The 17,049-nt window shown below is 47.8% G+C and overlaps 1 protein-coding gene across 1 annotated transcript in view; it reads right to left on the bottom strand.

Annotated features, from left to right (window-relative positions):
• The window catches only part of tg (thyroglobulin), a 475,922-nt gene that overhangs the window by 397,884 nt on the left and 60,989 nt on the right, over positions 1 to 17,049 (bottom strand). The window contains exons 16-19 of the mRNA XM_038808459.1: positions 9,754 to 9,963; positions 6,343 to 6,549; positions 4,007 to 4,161; positions 3,029 to 3,185 (exon numbers count right to left, since the gene is read on the bottom strand). Of these exons, the coding sequence (XP_038664387.1) occupies positions 3,029 to 3,185; positions 4,007 to 4,161; positions 6,343 to 6,549; positions 9,754 to 9,963 (729 nt within the window). The remainder of the gene's footprint in view (positions 1 to 3,028; positions 3,186 to 4,006; positions 4,162 to 6,342; positions 6,550 to 9,753; positions 9,964 to 17,049) is intronic.

Genomic DNA, 17,049 nt, shown 5'->3' on the forward strand with positions numbered 1-17,049 from the left:
GTGTCTTCACCAGAGATCATAATAATAATCTTTATTGTCACAACTAGCCTTACATTAACACTGCAATGAAGTTACTGTGAAATGCCCCTAGTCGCCACATTCCAGTGCCTGTTCGGGTACACAGGGAAAATTCAGAATGTCCGATTCACCTAACAGCATGTCTTTCGGGACTTGTGGGAGGAAACCGGAGCACATGGAGGAAATGCACACAGACACTGGGAGAACATGCAGACTCCACACAGACAGTGACCCAAGCCAAGAATTGAACCTGGGACCATGGAGCTGTGAAGCAACAGCACTACCCACTGTGCTACCGTGCTGCCCTTGGACAGATCCTTGGACTGAGGTGAGTGAGGACGGGGATGTAGGCCAAGGGGAAGCGGGGGGCGTGGTGCAGTAGTGGAAGAGGGAATGTAAGGGGATGGCTTTGAGTGGCTATCCTCCTTCCCAAGGCTGCACGCTTTGAAAAAGAGGCCTCCCAGAAGGCTGACAGAAATTGTCTGGTGGCTTCGGAAGGCATCCCATTTCTTTTCTCTTTGTCATATTCCTAGTTTTAAAATGAAATACCTTCATTTTAATTCTATTTATATTCGGTAAAATTTGAAATGCATTGATCCAGAGAGAAGTAACCTCCAAACAAAAGATGCTCCCTGTGGCACCTTGCTCAATCAAGTGTAAATGGGTTTTTGAAAGTGGTCTCAACCCAATAGGTATCGCTGGACAACAGAACTGCACCAGAAAAAATATGTTTTCATTTGATCAGTGTTGTTAAATGTTGACTATATTTTTAAATAATTTCTTAATTATTTATTTCAAGGTCTTTCATGATATCTCGGCCGGGATTCTCCCCTACCTGGCGAGGCGGGGGGTCCCGACGGGATGGAGTGGCGTGAACCACTCCGGCGTTGGGCCTCTCCAAAGGTACAGAATTCTCCGCACCTTTAGGGGCTAGGCCCGCACCGGAGTGGTTTCTGCCCCACCGGCCGCCGCGAATGGCCTTTGGCGCCCCGCCAGCCGGGGCCAAAAGGCCTTCGCCAGCCGGCGGAAGTCCGCGCGTGCGCTGGAGCGTCAGTGGCTGCTGATGCCATACCGGCGCATGCACAGGGGAGGGGGTCTCTTCCGCCCCTGCCATGATGAAGGCCATGGTGGGGGGGAAGAAAAAGAGTGCCCCCACAGCCCAGGCCCGCCCGCTGATCGGTGGGCCCCAATCACGGGCCAGGTCACTGTGGGGGAACCCCCCGGGGTCAGATCGCCCCGCGCCCCCCCACAGGACCTCGGAGCTCGCCCGCGGCACCAATCCCACCGGTACCAGAGGTGGTTTAAACCACGCCGGCGAGAAAGGCCAGTCAGCGGCGGGACTTCAGCCCATCGCGGGCCGGAGATTCGCCGCGGGGGCCCCGCCGACCGGCGCGGCACAATTTCCGCCCCTGCCGAATCTCGGGGGGCGGAGAATTCGGGACACAGTGGGTGCGGGATTGCGCCGGCCCTGGGAATTCCGCCCCTCAGCTTTTACCTTCATTGTATCAAATATTTTGATTTTAGTGCCTTTTATTTTCTGAATGCCTGTCTGTGAGAATTCTTTCATGTGACTGGCTGATTGGACAATTTAATGACACCACAATACCCACCAGGAATCCCCATTATACAATGCTATATTAATTGCACGGCAACAAGAAAGGTGGAGCTCTCGCCACAGACAGCACTAACTTTATCAACAAGTCTTTTTTTGTGGTTAATGGCAAGGACCCTTATTTCACCATGGCTGAAAGATCCAGGCCCTAAAGTTGTTACATACTGCAGGTCCTCAGGAACACTTTCTATCAACATCACCAGATATGAGACCCCAAACAATTGGGAGCTTTTGCAAGTATCTGAATTTCTTTCTCTTTGTTGTGTTGAGCATTGGAAGATCTGGGCAATGAGGAATAAAACACTTTTCTCATTTTGAGATTCTTTACAGAGTATTTTCAGGATAGGTGTGGCATGGGTAAAGTGCAGAACAAAACTCAAATATTCTCCCATAATTTACACTCAGTTTGGATACGATAAAGAATAAAATTCTTTCTATTCTACCCTATCAGGAACTGCAAGTCCGGTGCAGAATATATGCGGCGGAATTCTCCGTTCCTGAGAATCCCGCCACTGACGCTCCGGCGCATGCGCGGACTTACGCCGGCCAGCGAAGTCCTTTCGGCCCCGGCTGGCGTGGCGCCAAAGGCCGTTCACGCCAGCCGGTGGAGCGGGAACCACTCCGACCTGGGCCTAGCCCCTCAATGTGAGGGCTTGGCCCCTAAAGGTGCGGAGACTTGGGTAGGGGAGAATCCCGGCCATGATGTCATGCCAGCAGGAATCAGTACTGCTCACCAGCAGTCGAGATGCCCATGCCAGGGGTGTGGGGCCAGTGTAGCCTCCCAGGTAGTCAGGGACATGGCTAGGACCCTGGCACTACCCGGTTGGCAAGTCAGGGGCAAGGCCAGGGACCAGGGGGCAGGGCGTCCATGGGAGTGCCCACTAAGTGGGGATGCTGGCAATGGTGGTGGGTGGGTGTCTCTGAAGCTCCGATACTGGCAATGGTGGTGCGGGATGGGTGGCGGGGGGGGGGGCTTTACATCCACTTTGAGGCCGGGGCACCCTTTAAAAATGTCGGCCCGATCTCTGTCGAGCCGGTTTGCTGACTCTATGAGGCCTCACCCTGCCAGAACGACGGTGGTAAGCACACACCCCTGTTTTTTTTTAAACAAAGTGTCAGAAGATCTGGAGGGAAACCTGGGTGTTTCTCTTTTCAATCAGATCCAGAAACCGTGCCATTTTCTGGGGAGAATTCCACCCTTAAAGTGAGCTGCACAGTTATATTTATAATCACCATCACAGCTCTTCCTTGGAAAGTTCAAGTCTCCCAATTGCTCAATCCTTTACCTTATTTTCTTGGATGTTCAAAATCATTTTCAAGTAGCATATTAAAATTGTTCATTGATGTTTCCCCGATAAGTGTGATTTGATGCCCAAATTTTGAAGCAATGCAGCTTACCTATGTCATGCAGGTCAGGAAGAATGGATGCTGGGATCTCCTTCAGCTGAACCTTCCAAGTAACGTTCACTCCTAAACTGTCTGTGCTCAAGCATCCAACTGATACAGCAGAGTCATCACAGGCTGGGATCAACAATATTTCGCCGGGAACAGTCACCTAAAAAAAAAACAACAGGGATATTCAGTGCTCCCAATTTCTCCTTGGAGTTGTTTTGACGAGCTTTTTTTTTTATTTTTGAAAGATGAGCTGGTGCTTTAAGAGGATGAAGACCGCCAGCACTAGAAATGGAATTCCTTTCCAGTTTGGGGACCCCGTATCCAGGACTATCCAGGTCACCTCCGGCACAGGTTAAATAGAGAATAAAGCTGATCTGTCCCAATGTACAAGTTCACACATAGCACATGGTAAATGCAGAATAAGGAATCCCCTTATTCACTCTTAATGTGCCTCAATGTTAACTTTGAGAGAACATCATCTACTACACTATCTGTGAAATCTTCCATTTCCAGTTTTACTTATTGCCTCCCTTTAGTGCCTCCGCTTGTGTAAAAACAATGTACATCCTTTTGTTATCATTCTCAAGATCGAGACAGCACAGACAAGGGACTGGATTCTCCAAAAATGGGGCTATGTCCCCACGCCAGCTCCTATGTCTTATGGTCTTCTGGGTTATACAAGCCCAGCTCTTCTATTTGATAGTAAAGCATCTACAAGTTCCTAGCTTTGGTCGAGGAAAGGGGTAAAACAGATCAGAGTTTAGCTGCTGATCATTATCCAGGGACCTGTGCTGCAAAATATTAAAGTTCAGGCATTGGGCAAGCTAAGTTCAGATGTCAAAGAGTAAGTTAATAACACTATAGGGTTCCTATGCAAGATGCCAAAAGAGCTGCCAAGGTCTATGTAATACCACACGCAAAGCAACATCTTGAGAAGAAAGGAGAAAATTGAAAAGCAAAATAATATTTTTATATAAGCACCTGAATGTGACATAATCCTCTGGCTCGCAGATCATCAGCAATGAAGGTATTAAATGCCTTCAGTAATCCTGAATAATCATTGCTGCATGCTTTTCCAGAAGGTAGCCCGAGTCGAAACTGTCTTTGGGCCTTAGCCACTTGGAATAGGTTGATTTCTGTGAGGTAAAACACAACTTTCATAAAGGATGTTTCTAAAATCAGTCTTCTAAACCACATGCTCTTACTGCAGAACACCCATCAAGATAATACTGGAGTATTGTATTTGATTCTTCTCATTGACACTGAGGGACACTGTACCAAAAGTCTCAAATTAAATAAGTTGCATTATTGGAGTCACAGTTCCAACAACCAGGGAGATTAATTTCGACATAGAAATAGAAATACACAGAAGTTACAAGATGGAAACAAACCATTTGACCAAATTAGTCCCTATTAGCATTTACCTTCTATGTAAGCAAAGAGTTCTATTTAATTGGCTTGCCCTTTTACCCCTTCAAGCCCTGTTCCTCCATTCACCTACATAATCTAATTGCAATTATTGACAAAGTTCTGCCTCAACTAACTCTGGAAATGAATTCTACAGCCTTGCTATTCACTGTATTGAGAAGTTTCTTGTGTGCTTTATATCACCATCATTTCAGATTTTATTTATGACTCTCAATTTTGCTCCATGACCAGTTGACTGGAAGAGTAATTCTGTGGTATCAAAGATTTTGGTTAATTTTCCCCTCCCCATGCCCCGTGAAACATTGAGTCACCTGGGAATTATATTACCCAGTGAAATCTAGGGTGAAATTCTCCCATCTGGGACTAAGTCCCGTGGCAGGACAGGAACATGGAATGTTTCGCACTGCGGAGGCTTGGGGGGGAAACAACGTCATATTTTCTGGCCCCGACCTCAATAATCACGCACCTGGGGGCTTTGCGCTGTATTCCATGGTGGGGTGGGAATGAAGAGGCGGGTCCCACCTTCACATCTGGATGTCATATTGAAAAAGGCGGCGTAGTGCTTAGCACTGCTGCCTCACAACACCAGGGACACAAGTTCAATTCCTGCCTTGCGTGAGTGTCTGTGTGAAGTTTGTCTTTCTCCTCGTGTCCGCGGGGTTTTCTTCCGGATGCTCCAGTTTCCTCCCATAGTCCAAAGATGTGCATGTTCGGTGGATTGGCCGTGATAAAATTGCCCCTAGGGCAGCATGGTGGCGCAGTGGGTTAGCCCTGCTGCCTCGCAGTGCCGAGGTCCCAAGTTCGATCCCGGCTCTGGGTCACTGTCCGTGTGGAATTTGCATATTCTCCTGTGTTGCGAAGGTTTTGCCCCCACAACCCAAAGATGTGCAAGGTAGGTGGATTGAACATGCTAAATTGCCCCTTAATTGGAAAAACAATGAATTGGGTACACTAAATGTATTTTCTTTTAATTTTTAAAGAAAAAATAAAATTGTCCCTAAGTGTCCAAAGATGTGCAGGTTAGGTGGGGTTACTGGGGAGTTGGCTTGGGTAGGGTGCTCTTTCAGAGGGTTGGTACAGACTCGATGGGCCGAATGGCCTCCTTCTGCATTGTAGAGATTCTATGATTCTCTGAAGACGCATAACATTGTGTACCCAATGTTGAAGAAAAAGATCAATCCCCTAAAGAAGATGGATCTCCAGGAACACTCTGCAACTGGAAGATGGAACTCCTCATGACACTGAACCAAGTGCTCATGATGCTGAGCTGGGAAGGTGAGTAGTGACTTCAACCTTGACTTGAACGGTCTCTTTACCCTGGAATAGCCACGTGCTTCACAGACACTGGCAACTAAATCAGGACGAGGTACGGGGGGAAAGGCTGATAAGTAAGCAAGAGGAGCAGAGGGGATTTGGGAAGAGGGTCGAGTGACTGAGTGACTGAGTAAGGGTTTGAGAAGAGGGGCTCAGAGTGAGTTAGTGGGGAGATGGGGATTGGGATGAAGATTGGTGTATGTGTGTGTGTGTGGGTGGGTGTGTTCTGTCATCAGGCAATATGGAGGGTTTGGCTGAAACCCACATAAAGTAATGGCATGTTTACAATGCGCTTTAAAAAGAACAAATGTTCATATTTATATGATACATATAATATATGAACTTTATCAATTATATCCTCAATGTTACTATGCTGCTTTGTTGCTGATTTGTTTTTTCTGGCATTTGTGGTCACATTAATTTTCAGGTGTTAAAATAGGGTCACATTGGAAAGTAGTTTGGAGCACTGTTGTAGCTAGTGCTTGAAAGGAGTGGGCCTGTGGAAATGAAAGGCTTTCATTTGTTCACTGATTTCACATGTTATAGACTTTTGAAGTAAAACTAATGGTACTTACTCTGGCAGGCCGCTGGGTGTGGGAATTCTGTCATCCACATTCCATTCTGTACATTACATACAAACCTTCCCCCATTAAATGCACTATGATAGCCTTGACGACATTTTAGCTGGCAACGCTGCAGAGACTGTCCAGTGGGAAAATCCTTACATAAAACAATGCCATCTGATACAGCAAGGGCATCGAAGGGTAGTGCACACTGAGGGCCTGGGGAAACAAAACAGTGTGAGTTTGGCAACCACTCATAATTAGACCCCTCATTCAAAAAATAATCGCATATCTATTTCCATCAGTGAAAGATTAAGTAGATTTTCTCCGTGAGTTCTCCCCATTTCTCACAAATTGTGGTGGTATGGATATGAGCACTGCCATTGGTGCAGAGCACTGGCTTCCCATTGGCTCTGGCTGGTCATGTGCCTCTCGTCCGATTGGTTGGGACTAGTCATGTGACTGCTGTCCAATTGGTCGAGAGGCACGTAGTCCCCGCCTCCGAGGTGGGATATAAGTACCCAGAGTTCCCGGCGGTCGGCCATTCTCTGTAGTCGACCACCGGGCTAACAACTAGCTGATTAAAACCACAGTTCGGATCCTAATTGTGTCTTGAGTCGAATTGATGGTACATCACAAATGATGGTGCTGTTCCATGGAGATACATGTTGAAGTTATTCTGATAGATGCGTCGATCGCTCATAGAATTCTACACAAATATTCCGGGCTGGATTCTCCATTATTGGACTATGTCCCAATTCCGGCGTCAAAACGGTAGTGTTTTAGGCCAGAAAAACGTCGATCAAAAACATTTGAAAATGACTTGAACATCAAAAAATTCTGGCGGCTAAGGACAAAAGGACCCAAAAAACAAAAACAGTTCAGAACAGTATCCTTCTTTCCCCATGTTTTATTCTGAGCAGCCCCAACAAAATCAGATCATTCATCCTTGCCTGCACTGTGTAAAGCCATACAGGTCTGCAGCCACGTGAGAAAACACAACAGATGCATGCAGGAAACAGCCATTTTGATAATGAAGGAAAACGGGGGCAGATGACCAAAAGCTTGGTCCAAGGGGTAGGTTTTAAGGAATATCTTAAACGAACAAAGAGAGGTACAGAGAGAATTCCAGAGCTGAAGGCATGGCCACCGGTTGTGGAGCAATTAAAATTAGGGATACTCAAGAAGTCAGGAATAAAAGAGCGGCGATTTCTCACAGCTTTGTAAGGTTGGAGGAAACTACAGAGTTAAGGAGGGACACGACCATGAAGAAATTTGAAAACAAGGATGAGGGTTTGGTGCAAGTTATGTCAAAGACAGCAGAGTTTGGCACTGCATAGGGTCAACTCCACCTCCACGTGCGCAAGGCTCAGCCTGACGCAACTAAAAGTGGTACATAGAGCCCACTTAACAAGAACCCGTATGAGTAGGTTCTTCCCGGAGGTGGAAGACAGATGTGAACGGTGCCAAAGAGGCCCGGCCAACCACGCCCACATGTTCTGGTCTTGCCCCAGACTCGTGGAGTACTGGACAGCCTTCTTCGAGGTAATGTCCAAAGTGGTGGGAGTGAGGGTGGAGCCATGCCCGATAGTGGCGGTCTTCGGGGTTTCAGAACAGCCAGATCTATTCCTGGGGAGGAGGGCGGATGCCCTTGCCTTTGCCTCCCTGATCGCCCGCCGTAGAATCCTGTTTGGCTGGCGGTCAGCAGCACCGCCCAGAGCTGCGGACTGGCTGTCCGACCTCTCGGAATCTCTCCAAATGGAGAAAATCAAATTTGCCATCCGAGGGTCGGACGACGGCTTCCACAGAACGTGGGAGCCATTCATGCAACTGTTCCGGGACCTATTTGTGGCCAATGTACAAGAGGAAGAATAGTCGGAGGAAGGTAGCGGGGGGGGGGGGGGGCTACAGGTTCGTTACGGGGGGTCGATGGCTAGCTAAGGCCCAAAACCAAGCTAAATAAACATGTTGAGGGGGGGGGGGGGGGGGGGCGCAGTTACTACTACGAAGATGCTTACCTGTAAATATGTATGTTAATTTTTGCGTGTTTGTTTTTGTTTGTTTTTTTTTTTTGTTTCTCTCTCCTAACAATTTGTAATTTGTTCAATATAAAATACGAAAACTGAATAAAAACATTTATAAAAAAAAAAAGACAGCAGAGTTTTGGGTGGCCTCTTATTTACAGAGGGTAAAATGTGGAAGATCAATCAGGAATGCATTGGAATCGGCAAGTCTAGAAGTAACAGAGGCATGGACGAGGGTTTCAGCAGCAGATGAGTTAAAGCAGGGAAATGCTCCAGAGCTGAAAATGGGTGGTATTAGTGATGGTGTGGACATGTGGTTGGAAACTTATCTCAGGGTTAAATATGACATCAAGGTTGTGAACGGTGTGATTCAGCCTCAGACAATTGCTCGATTGAGAGATGGAATCTGAGACCAGGGTGAGGGGCTTGTGATGGAGACCAAAGTGTAATTGAAGGAAATTTCCACCCACCAATACCGGATGTTGGGCAATCAGTCTAACAATTTATAGACAAGGGAAGAGTTGGGAGAGGTTAATCTGGGTATCTGAATGCGGGAATTGACATTGGCCCATAACTTCCGACGGACTTACCCGTGCTAGGATTGCAAACCCCTTCCTCACTCAGGCTGGGTGTGACAGGAGCAGTGAAGCACACCCCAGGCTACATCGGCACGGATTAACTGGGGCGCAGACAAGTACGAAATGCTCCCTTTACTAGTTGCCGTAATGGAGATGTTTAAGGGATAGTTAAAAGTTAAGTGGTCTGGAAACTGTGGGGGGAAATTGACTGAAGGGGGGGGCAATCCGGTGAGGGCTAGGGGTCACTCTAGGAGAGCCGAGAGGAGGGGCAGACTGGAAGGTGGAGGGAGGGGAGATTCGGACTGAGGTGGGGGGGGGGGGGGGGGGGGGGGGTAGTCCAGAAGGGAGAGAGGTGGAACCAGAGGAGGGTCTGGGAGAGACTGAGGGTCAGTCTGGGAGAAGGGGTGGTGTCAGCCCGGGAGAGAGAGGGTGGTCAGTGCAGGAGAGGAGGGATCAGTTCAGAAGGGGGAGGATTCCTATATGCAGAGCTGAGGAACCAGGAAGTTATGGGTCAATGTATTTTCTGTTGATGTCACCGAGGAGCAGCTTGGAGATAAGAAATTGAAGGGAGTTGATCCATCAGAGCCACCAGAGGTAAATGCTGGAGTGGAAGAAGAAACCCATTGCAGGTGATCCTTGGACTGCCAATACATAGTTAAGAATGGAACCAGCTATATGACGTCCCACCCATCTGACTGAAGATGACAGCTTCATTAGCTACTTTCCACCATCATCATAGGCCCATCAGATATTCTCTATTATATTACTATCACACCATCACTGGATTCTCTCCACCTCTCCAGGAGATCCAGGCGACTTACGTTTGCAAGCAGGTTTTAATCCATTTGTTGTGTTGATTTGTGTTTCAGGGATTTCTTCCCCATTTGTAAAGACACACCAGCATCTCCCTTTGTCCTGATCACACTGTACGGCTGAGAAGGAAGCTTCAAACTCTTCACAAACTGGGATGTACCCAATCCCCACTTCCTGGTGCATAACTTGGTTTTTCAGGATTTCACATCTGCTTGGACCTAGTGGTTGGGAAAGGAGGAGAACATTGGTTTGAGTTTGTATTAGTTCATTTAAGAGTTCACTAATAGGATTGGTTATGATGATTACCAGGATGTTGTCTGGTATGGAGTGTATTAGCTATGAGGAGAGATTGAATAAACTGGGATTGTTCTCCCTAGAAAGACGGAGGCTGAGGGGGCGACCTAATAGAGGTTTCTAAAACTATGAGGGGTATAGGTAGGGTGAACAGTTGGAGGTTTTTCCCAGTACAGAAATGACAATTACAAGGGGGCGCAAGTTCAAGGTGAGGGGGATAGGTTCAGTGGAGATGTGCAGGGGATGTTTTTTATACAGAGGGTGATGGCGCCCTGGAATGCTCTGCCAAGTGAGGTGGTTGAGGCAGATACATTAGTGATCTTTGAGACTTATCTAGAAAGACACATGAGCAGACCAGGGAGAGAAGGATACAGGCGATTGGCCGAGATAGGGCACGTGACTGACGCAGGCTTGGAGGAACAAAGGGTCTGTTCCTGTGCTGTACTGTTCTTTGTACTTTGAACAGCATTCAGGCTTAGACTGATAAATAGCAAGTAACATTTGTGCTACCTAAGTGCCAGGCAATGACCATCTCCAACAAGAGAGAATCTAATCATCTGCCCTTGGACAGAAAGTGGGAAACTATAGGCCAGTTAGCTGAACATCTGTCATCGGAAAAATATTAGAAGCTACTATTAAATAAGTTATAGTAAGAAGTCTGACAACACCAGGTTAAAATCCAACAGGTTTGTTTTGAATCACTAGCTTTCGGAGCGCTGCTTCTTCCTCAGGTGTAAATACGTTATAGCGGCACTTGGATAAGCTCAAGGTAATCAGGCAGAGTCAAAATGGTTTTCTGAAAGGGATATCATGTTTAAGCAACTTATTGGAGTTCTTTGAGGAAGAACATGTGCTGTGGATAAAGGGGAACAGGTGGATGTACTATACTTATATTTCCAAGAAGCATTTAATAAAGTTCTACATCAAAGGTCATTGCAGAAAATAAAAACTGCTAGCGAGGTTGGAGAATTTGACAATCAATGAGATTTTGGGGAGACAGTGATCATGAAGAAACACTGTCACTTGCTCTTATATTCACATCCACCAGGACAGACAATGACACTCAATTTACTTTAGAGGATAACTGGGAGGCATAACCTTCAAGCGATGAGACACCGAGAATTAATGGCCTTGGAGCAGGGCAGGGTGCAAGGTGCCTGCGGGCCATGTCATCCTCACATCAAACTGCAGAGCATCAGAAAGGGGCTATATTGGTTACCTTCCCCCGTCCTGACACCCCCTTCATCCTCTTCCTTTACCATGGTATTGTAGCACAGTGGTTATCACTGCTGCCTCACAGTGCCAGGGATCTGGGTTCGAATCGGGCCAGAAGGCCAATGGCTAGCCACCTCCAGCACCAGAATACATGCCGTGGGGGGATAGTCCAGCACCATGCTCTCATTTTATTGCCATTCTTTGAAACCTCTAACTTTTCTGAAGAACAGTGACTAAGACTAATTGCTGTACTCGAAGTGGTGATCGCGCCAATTTGTTTTGTGTCCATAAAGCCTCCTTAGATTTAGTGTTACAACCCAAATTTCTGTTTGCTTTGGCATTTGCTCCCTTTCAATTTGGCAACATATCCCATGCTTGACTAACTAACAGAGCTAATATTTTGATTTGCACTTTGTTTAATAAGCTGCAGGAGCAGTATTATCCATTAATGTGTAAGCGGCCCATTCATTAATGTACGTCAGATTCACGGGAATCCCCAGGGTGAACATGAAGTTAAAAAAGAAATGAAAAAATGAAAAATGAAAATCGCTTATTGTCACGAGTAGGCTTCAATGAAGTTACTGTGAAAAGCCCCTAGTCACCACATTCCGGCGCCTGTCCGGGGAGGCTGGTACGGGAATCGAACCGTGCGGCTGGCCTGCTTGGTCTGCTTTAAAAGCCAGCGATTTAGCTGAGTGAGCTAAACCAGCCCCTAAAATCACTTATTGTCACGAGTAGGCTTCAATGAAGTTACTGTGAAAAGCCCCTAGTCGCCACATTCCGGCGCCTGTTCGGGGAGGCTGTTACGGGAATCGAACCGTGCTGCTGGCCTGCCTTGGTCTGCTTTCAAAGCCAGCGATTTAGCCCAGTGTGCTAAACAGCCCCAACCCTTAACTTTGTCAGTTGTAACTTTGCAGGGCATAAATAATTACTCCCTTCCCCTTGCCACCTCAACCTGAAAATATTGTTGACTTCCAAATGTTTCAGCAAGAACCATTGCGACATGTGTACAAAAAATTGATTTTATCATGTCAGATACGTGAGCCAGATCCTGTTTGCCTCTCCAGCCTAAGAGTGCAATGAACTCCGATTGACACTTGGTTGGAGAAGACACTGCTGTTACACTCAAGCCAAATGAGTGAGTTACTGTGGCAAAATATAACTGTTGGTTATATTTAATGATAGACTGTTGCTCCGACACAGCTATGAAGTTGCTCCAAAGCTATTGTACACAGCACTTCCTACTGTTTATCACAGGCTTATCAAGAGTGCTGTGTGACTTATTGTCTGCTGTACTGCACATATTTCTGTGAGCAAAATTCTTGCTGGCTACACAAGCTTCATTCGATACAGGCTGAAGAGAAGCTGAGGAAAAATAATCCATGACTAAATTTTATCTACGAACAATCCTTATCCCTTAATGGCAAGAAAAAACATCCCTGAGGATGGAAATGGTCATTTTATCAATAATTAGCCAGTAATTTCTTCAGCGATGACACAGCCAAGTATGGCCAAAATGGAGCTTCTTTGATTAATCCTTAACCAATATCACCTGACACCCACACGCCAAGAAAGAAACAGCCAGATTGTTCGTATCATCTGCGTCAGTTTGACTCAGCAGGTTGGAAGACTGTTGTTTCAAGCTCACAACTAAGTTGATGTTACAGCAGGGCAACAGAAGATAGCTGCATTGTTGAAGGGCTCGTCCTCCAGATGAGATGGAATTTTGATGTTCCATTTCCATGTTTAAATGCATGTTAAAAAGTCAATCTTGTTTTTTGAAATAGAGAAGGGAGTATTCATCATGTCCAAACCAAAGATTTTACCCCAGATAATAGAATCAAGAGTCCAGTTCATTTCCTTGCTCTCTCCCTGAAACCTTTATCTTCATCTGTTTTAAGGATTTATTTACTCTTCATCTAAATAGGCTCTGTGCAAACCACTCCCATGTGGTAAAACATTTCATACTCCAGCATCCCTCTGCAGACAGAGTTACTCTATTCTCTGTGCTCACTTCTGCTTCAATGCGGCACGGTAGCATAGTGGTTAGCACTGTTGCTTCACAGGGCCAGAGTCCCAGGTTTGATTCCCGGCTTGTCATCACTGTGCAGTCAGCAAGTTCTCCCTCTGTCTGCGTGGGCTTCCTTCGGGTGCTCCAGTTTCCTCCCACAAGTCCCAAAAGACGTGCTGTTAGATAATTTGGACATTCTGAATTGTCCCTCCGTGTACCCGAACAGGCACCGGAATGTGGCGACAAGGGGCTTTTCACAGTAACTTCATTACAGTGTTAATGCATTACAATAAAGTATTACCTACTTGTTACAATAAAGATTATTATTATTAATATTGATGGAGCAAAAACAGAAAATCCTGGACATTCTCAGCAGGCCTGACAGCATCTGTTCAGAGAGAAGGGAGCTAACGTTTTGAGTCTGAATGACTCTGTCGAAGCTGGAGAGTAATGGAAATAGGATCAGATTTATACAGTTGTGGGGGGCCATGGAGCAATGGGGGCCAGTGACAGGTGGCGATTGACAAAGATGTTGGGGACCAAAAGACAAAGTGAATGTAAATGGGGGTGATTAAGGCTAAGAAGGGTGCAGATAATGACACATTAAGAGATTAGAATGTGTTAATGGCAGAACAAAGGTGAACAGTGTGTGTCAAAGAGCAACTAGGAACAGTTGGCCCAAGTGGAGTGGGGCCAGGGGAATAATGGTGAGCAAAAAACAGGGGCTGGATTCTCCATTGTCCGATGCCGATATTGTAACATTGACTCCGATGCCCAAATCGGAGCCAGCGCCAGTTTGTCGATGGTCAGCCATGCTCTGTTCCCTCAGAAATGGCGTAATTTGCGTCACGCACCGCATGCCATTGGAATGGCGCGTTATCGGCAGGCCCTCCTATGATGCTCCGGCCTAGTGGGCTGTGTTCCTGACGGCGTGGGACACGCGAGGTCACAGCGGTCGGGAACCCGGCATGGCAGCTGCAGACTGTGTCCAGCGCCGCCACACTCGGTCGGGATCCGGGCCGCTAACCGGGGGGACGGGAGCTTCCGTGAGGCTGGGGGGACTGGTGGGAAATGGCCAGGGGGTGGCCTGTGGGGTTGCGGATGGCGGGCGGGTCCACACACGGCCAGCGCCATGCTGTACGGCGCAACCGCTGCTCGTCTTCAGCCATGCGCATGTGCGGCCAGCGACCCGGCCATTTTTCGGCCGTTTTCGGTGCGGGAGCAGGGAGTTTCACCTGGCGCCGCTGCTAGCCCCTCACTGGTCCCGGAAGCAGTGAGGGGTCAGCGCCTATTTTCCCATCGTAAACATCCCACGCTTTCTCCGTTCGAGTTGGCACTTAGCCGCTGAAACGGAGAATCCAGCCACTGATCTATGGAAGAAATTAAGATAAATTGATAGAAACAAAAATGGGGTGAAGGTGGAGGAGAGAGTTCACAGTCTGAAGTTGTTGAACTCAATGTTAAGTCCAGAAGGAGTTAACATACCTAATCGGAAGATGAGGTGCTGTTCCTCTGGTTTATACTGGGATTAGCTTGAGCATTGCAGCAGGCCAAGGACGGACATGTGGACCGGAGAGCAGGACAGTGAGCTGAAAGTTGAGTATTGAGTATTGGTGGAGTAGTGCACTGTCAGAGGCACTGCCTTTGGGATAAGACATTGAACTGAGGTCCATCTGCCCTCACTGGTGGATATGGAAGTTCCTATGGTTCCATTCAAAGATAATTAGGGAACTTATTCCCCTTGGCCAATATTTAGTTCTTAATGAACATCACTAAAATAGATTATCTCGTCTAGCATCCTACAGGTTTTAGAATCTGCAGTGTAAAAATTGACTGCATTTTTCACCGCATTAAAACAGTAACTACAAATCAGAAATAGTTAATTGGTTTTAAAAGGATTCGGGAATGTCCTGAGATCCTGATGGAAAAGGTGCAATATAAATGCAAGTTCTTTCGTTATCTGTAAACAATTGGGCGGAATTCTCCGCAACCGGAAAAATCGGCAAAGCCGTCGTGAACTCGGCCGAGTTTCACGACGGCCGCGGAGGCCGCTCCTCGCCCCCTATCCTCCCCTACCGGCGGGGATAGGAGGGCCGTGCCGGGAAACTCGGCCGCCGGGCCTTGTCCCTGGCGTCAAGACCCGGTGTGCCAAGAATGACGCCACGGCGGCGCCTAATGATATCAGCCGCGCATGCGCGGGGTGGGCAGCTCAAACCCGTGCATGCGCGGTTGCCATCTTTTCCCTCAGCTGCCCCGCAAGACATGGCGGCTTGATCTTGCGGGGCGGCGGAGGGGAAAGAGTGCGTCTCTTAGAGACGCCGGCCCGACGATATGTGGGCGCGAGGCGATCGGACCCCAGGGGGTGCCCCCACGGTGGCCAGGCCCGCGATCGGGGCCCACCGATCGGCGGGGGGGGGGCCAGTGCCGTGGGGGCACTCTTTCTCTTCCGCCACTGCCACGGCCTACACCACGGTGGAGGCGGAAGAGAATCCCCCACCGGCGCATGCGCGAACCGACGAAGGCCTTTCGGCCAGCCCCGGAGCCGGGCGGCGGGCATCAAAGGCCGTTGGTGCCGGTTTTGGCACCAGTCGGCGTGGTGCCAACTGCTCCGGCGCGGGCCTAGCCTCCAAAGGTGCAGAGAATTCCGCACCTTTGGAGAGGCCCGACGCCGGAGTGGTTGGCGCCACTCCGCTACGCCGGAACCCCCCGCCCCACCGGGTAGGGGAGAATCCCGCCCCAGGTGTGGTTGCTGCCTTCATGAACAGGTCGGAAACAGCATGCCACTCGGCCCATCCAGGCCGGGGGATAGCGGGGGTGCTGGAGAGTCGCCATTCTGCCTCCATCGGGCGACTCTCCCTGGCTTTCCGCGAGTATGCCGACCACGGACATTTGGCCGGTGGGGAGAATAGCGGGAGCACGTCGGACCGCGTTGTGGGACAAAACGGCACGGCCTGCTATTCTCCCACCCATCGCGGCTGCGGAGAATCGCACCCATTGAGTTTGACATTACTTCCCCACTCGATCTCCACACCGTTTTTAACACTCCCCTTTTCACAAACATTCTCCTAACTCAATTTCAAAACAACTTAAGGACTCATTTCAACAAATTAAACAGTTCAACTAAACTAAATGTACAGATTATTTTCTAACTGTCCCTCAAGTGTCACTCCCTGAGAATACAGTCACATACTACCCTTCCCAGTTGCTAATAATTGTTATTGTTGGAGATCGCAACAAATCTGTGAGTAGCTTCATAAATTATCCTGAGGAACTCCAGATGGAAATAAAGGAATTTCTAGGAAATGATGGTTGCACTCACTCACCCTCATATGGCCCACTACATTCCTCCCCTTCAAACTTGGCAAGCCCTGAGCTTTTTAAAGAATTGAAACAATCCCACATTGGATGTTCAACCTGCTTATTACTAATGTTGCAGGGATTATTACAATCTTCAATTCCAATGCTTAGAGGGCAATGGAACCATCGCAGGAGAGAAAAGGAGCAGAATTGCCGTGGCTCATTTTCTTTTGACACAATGGTATTTCTTGATACAATGGGGTATGTTTCCAATTTGGCAACTAACCTTGCCGAGATCAACTAAATTTCTTTAATCTCCCCATTTAACTGATGTTCCTCATTCCCGGTACGAATCGAGTAAAACTCCTTTGCATCCTCTTGACAAATTTCCTAAAGTGCAATGCTCAGCATTGGACACAGGTCTCCAGCTGAGGTCCCACCACTGATTCACATAGGTTCAGCATGGCTTCCTTGCCTTTGTGCTTAA

This window comes from Scyliorhinus canicula, chromosome 10 (assembly GCF_902713615.1).
Source record: "Scyliorhinus canicula chromosome 10, sScyCan1.1, whole genome shotgun sequence".
In the NCBI taxonomy this organism is placed as follows: domain Eukaryota; kingdom Metazoa; phylum Chordata; class Chondrichthyes; order Carcharhiniformes; family Scyliorhinidae; genus Scyliorhinus; species Scyliorhinus canicula.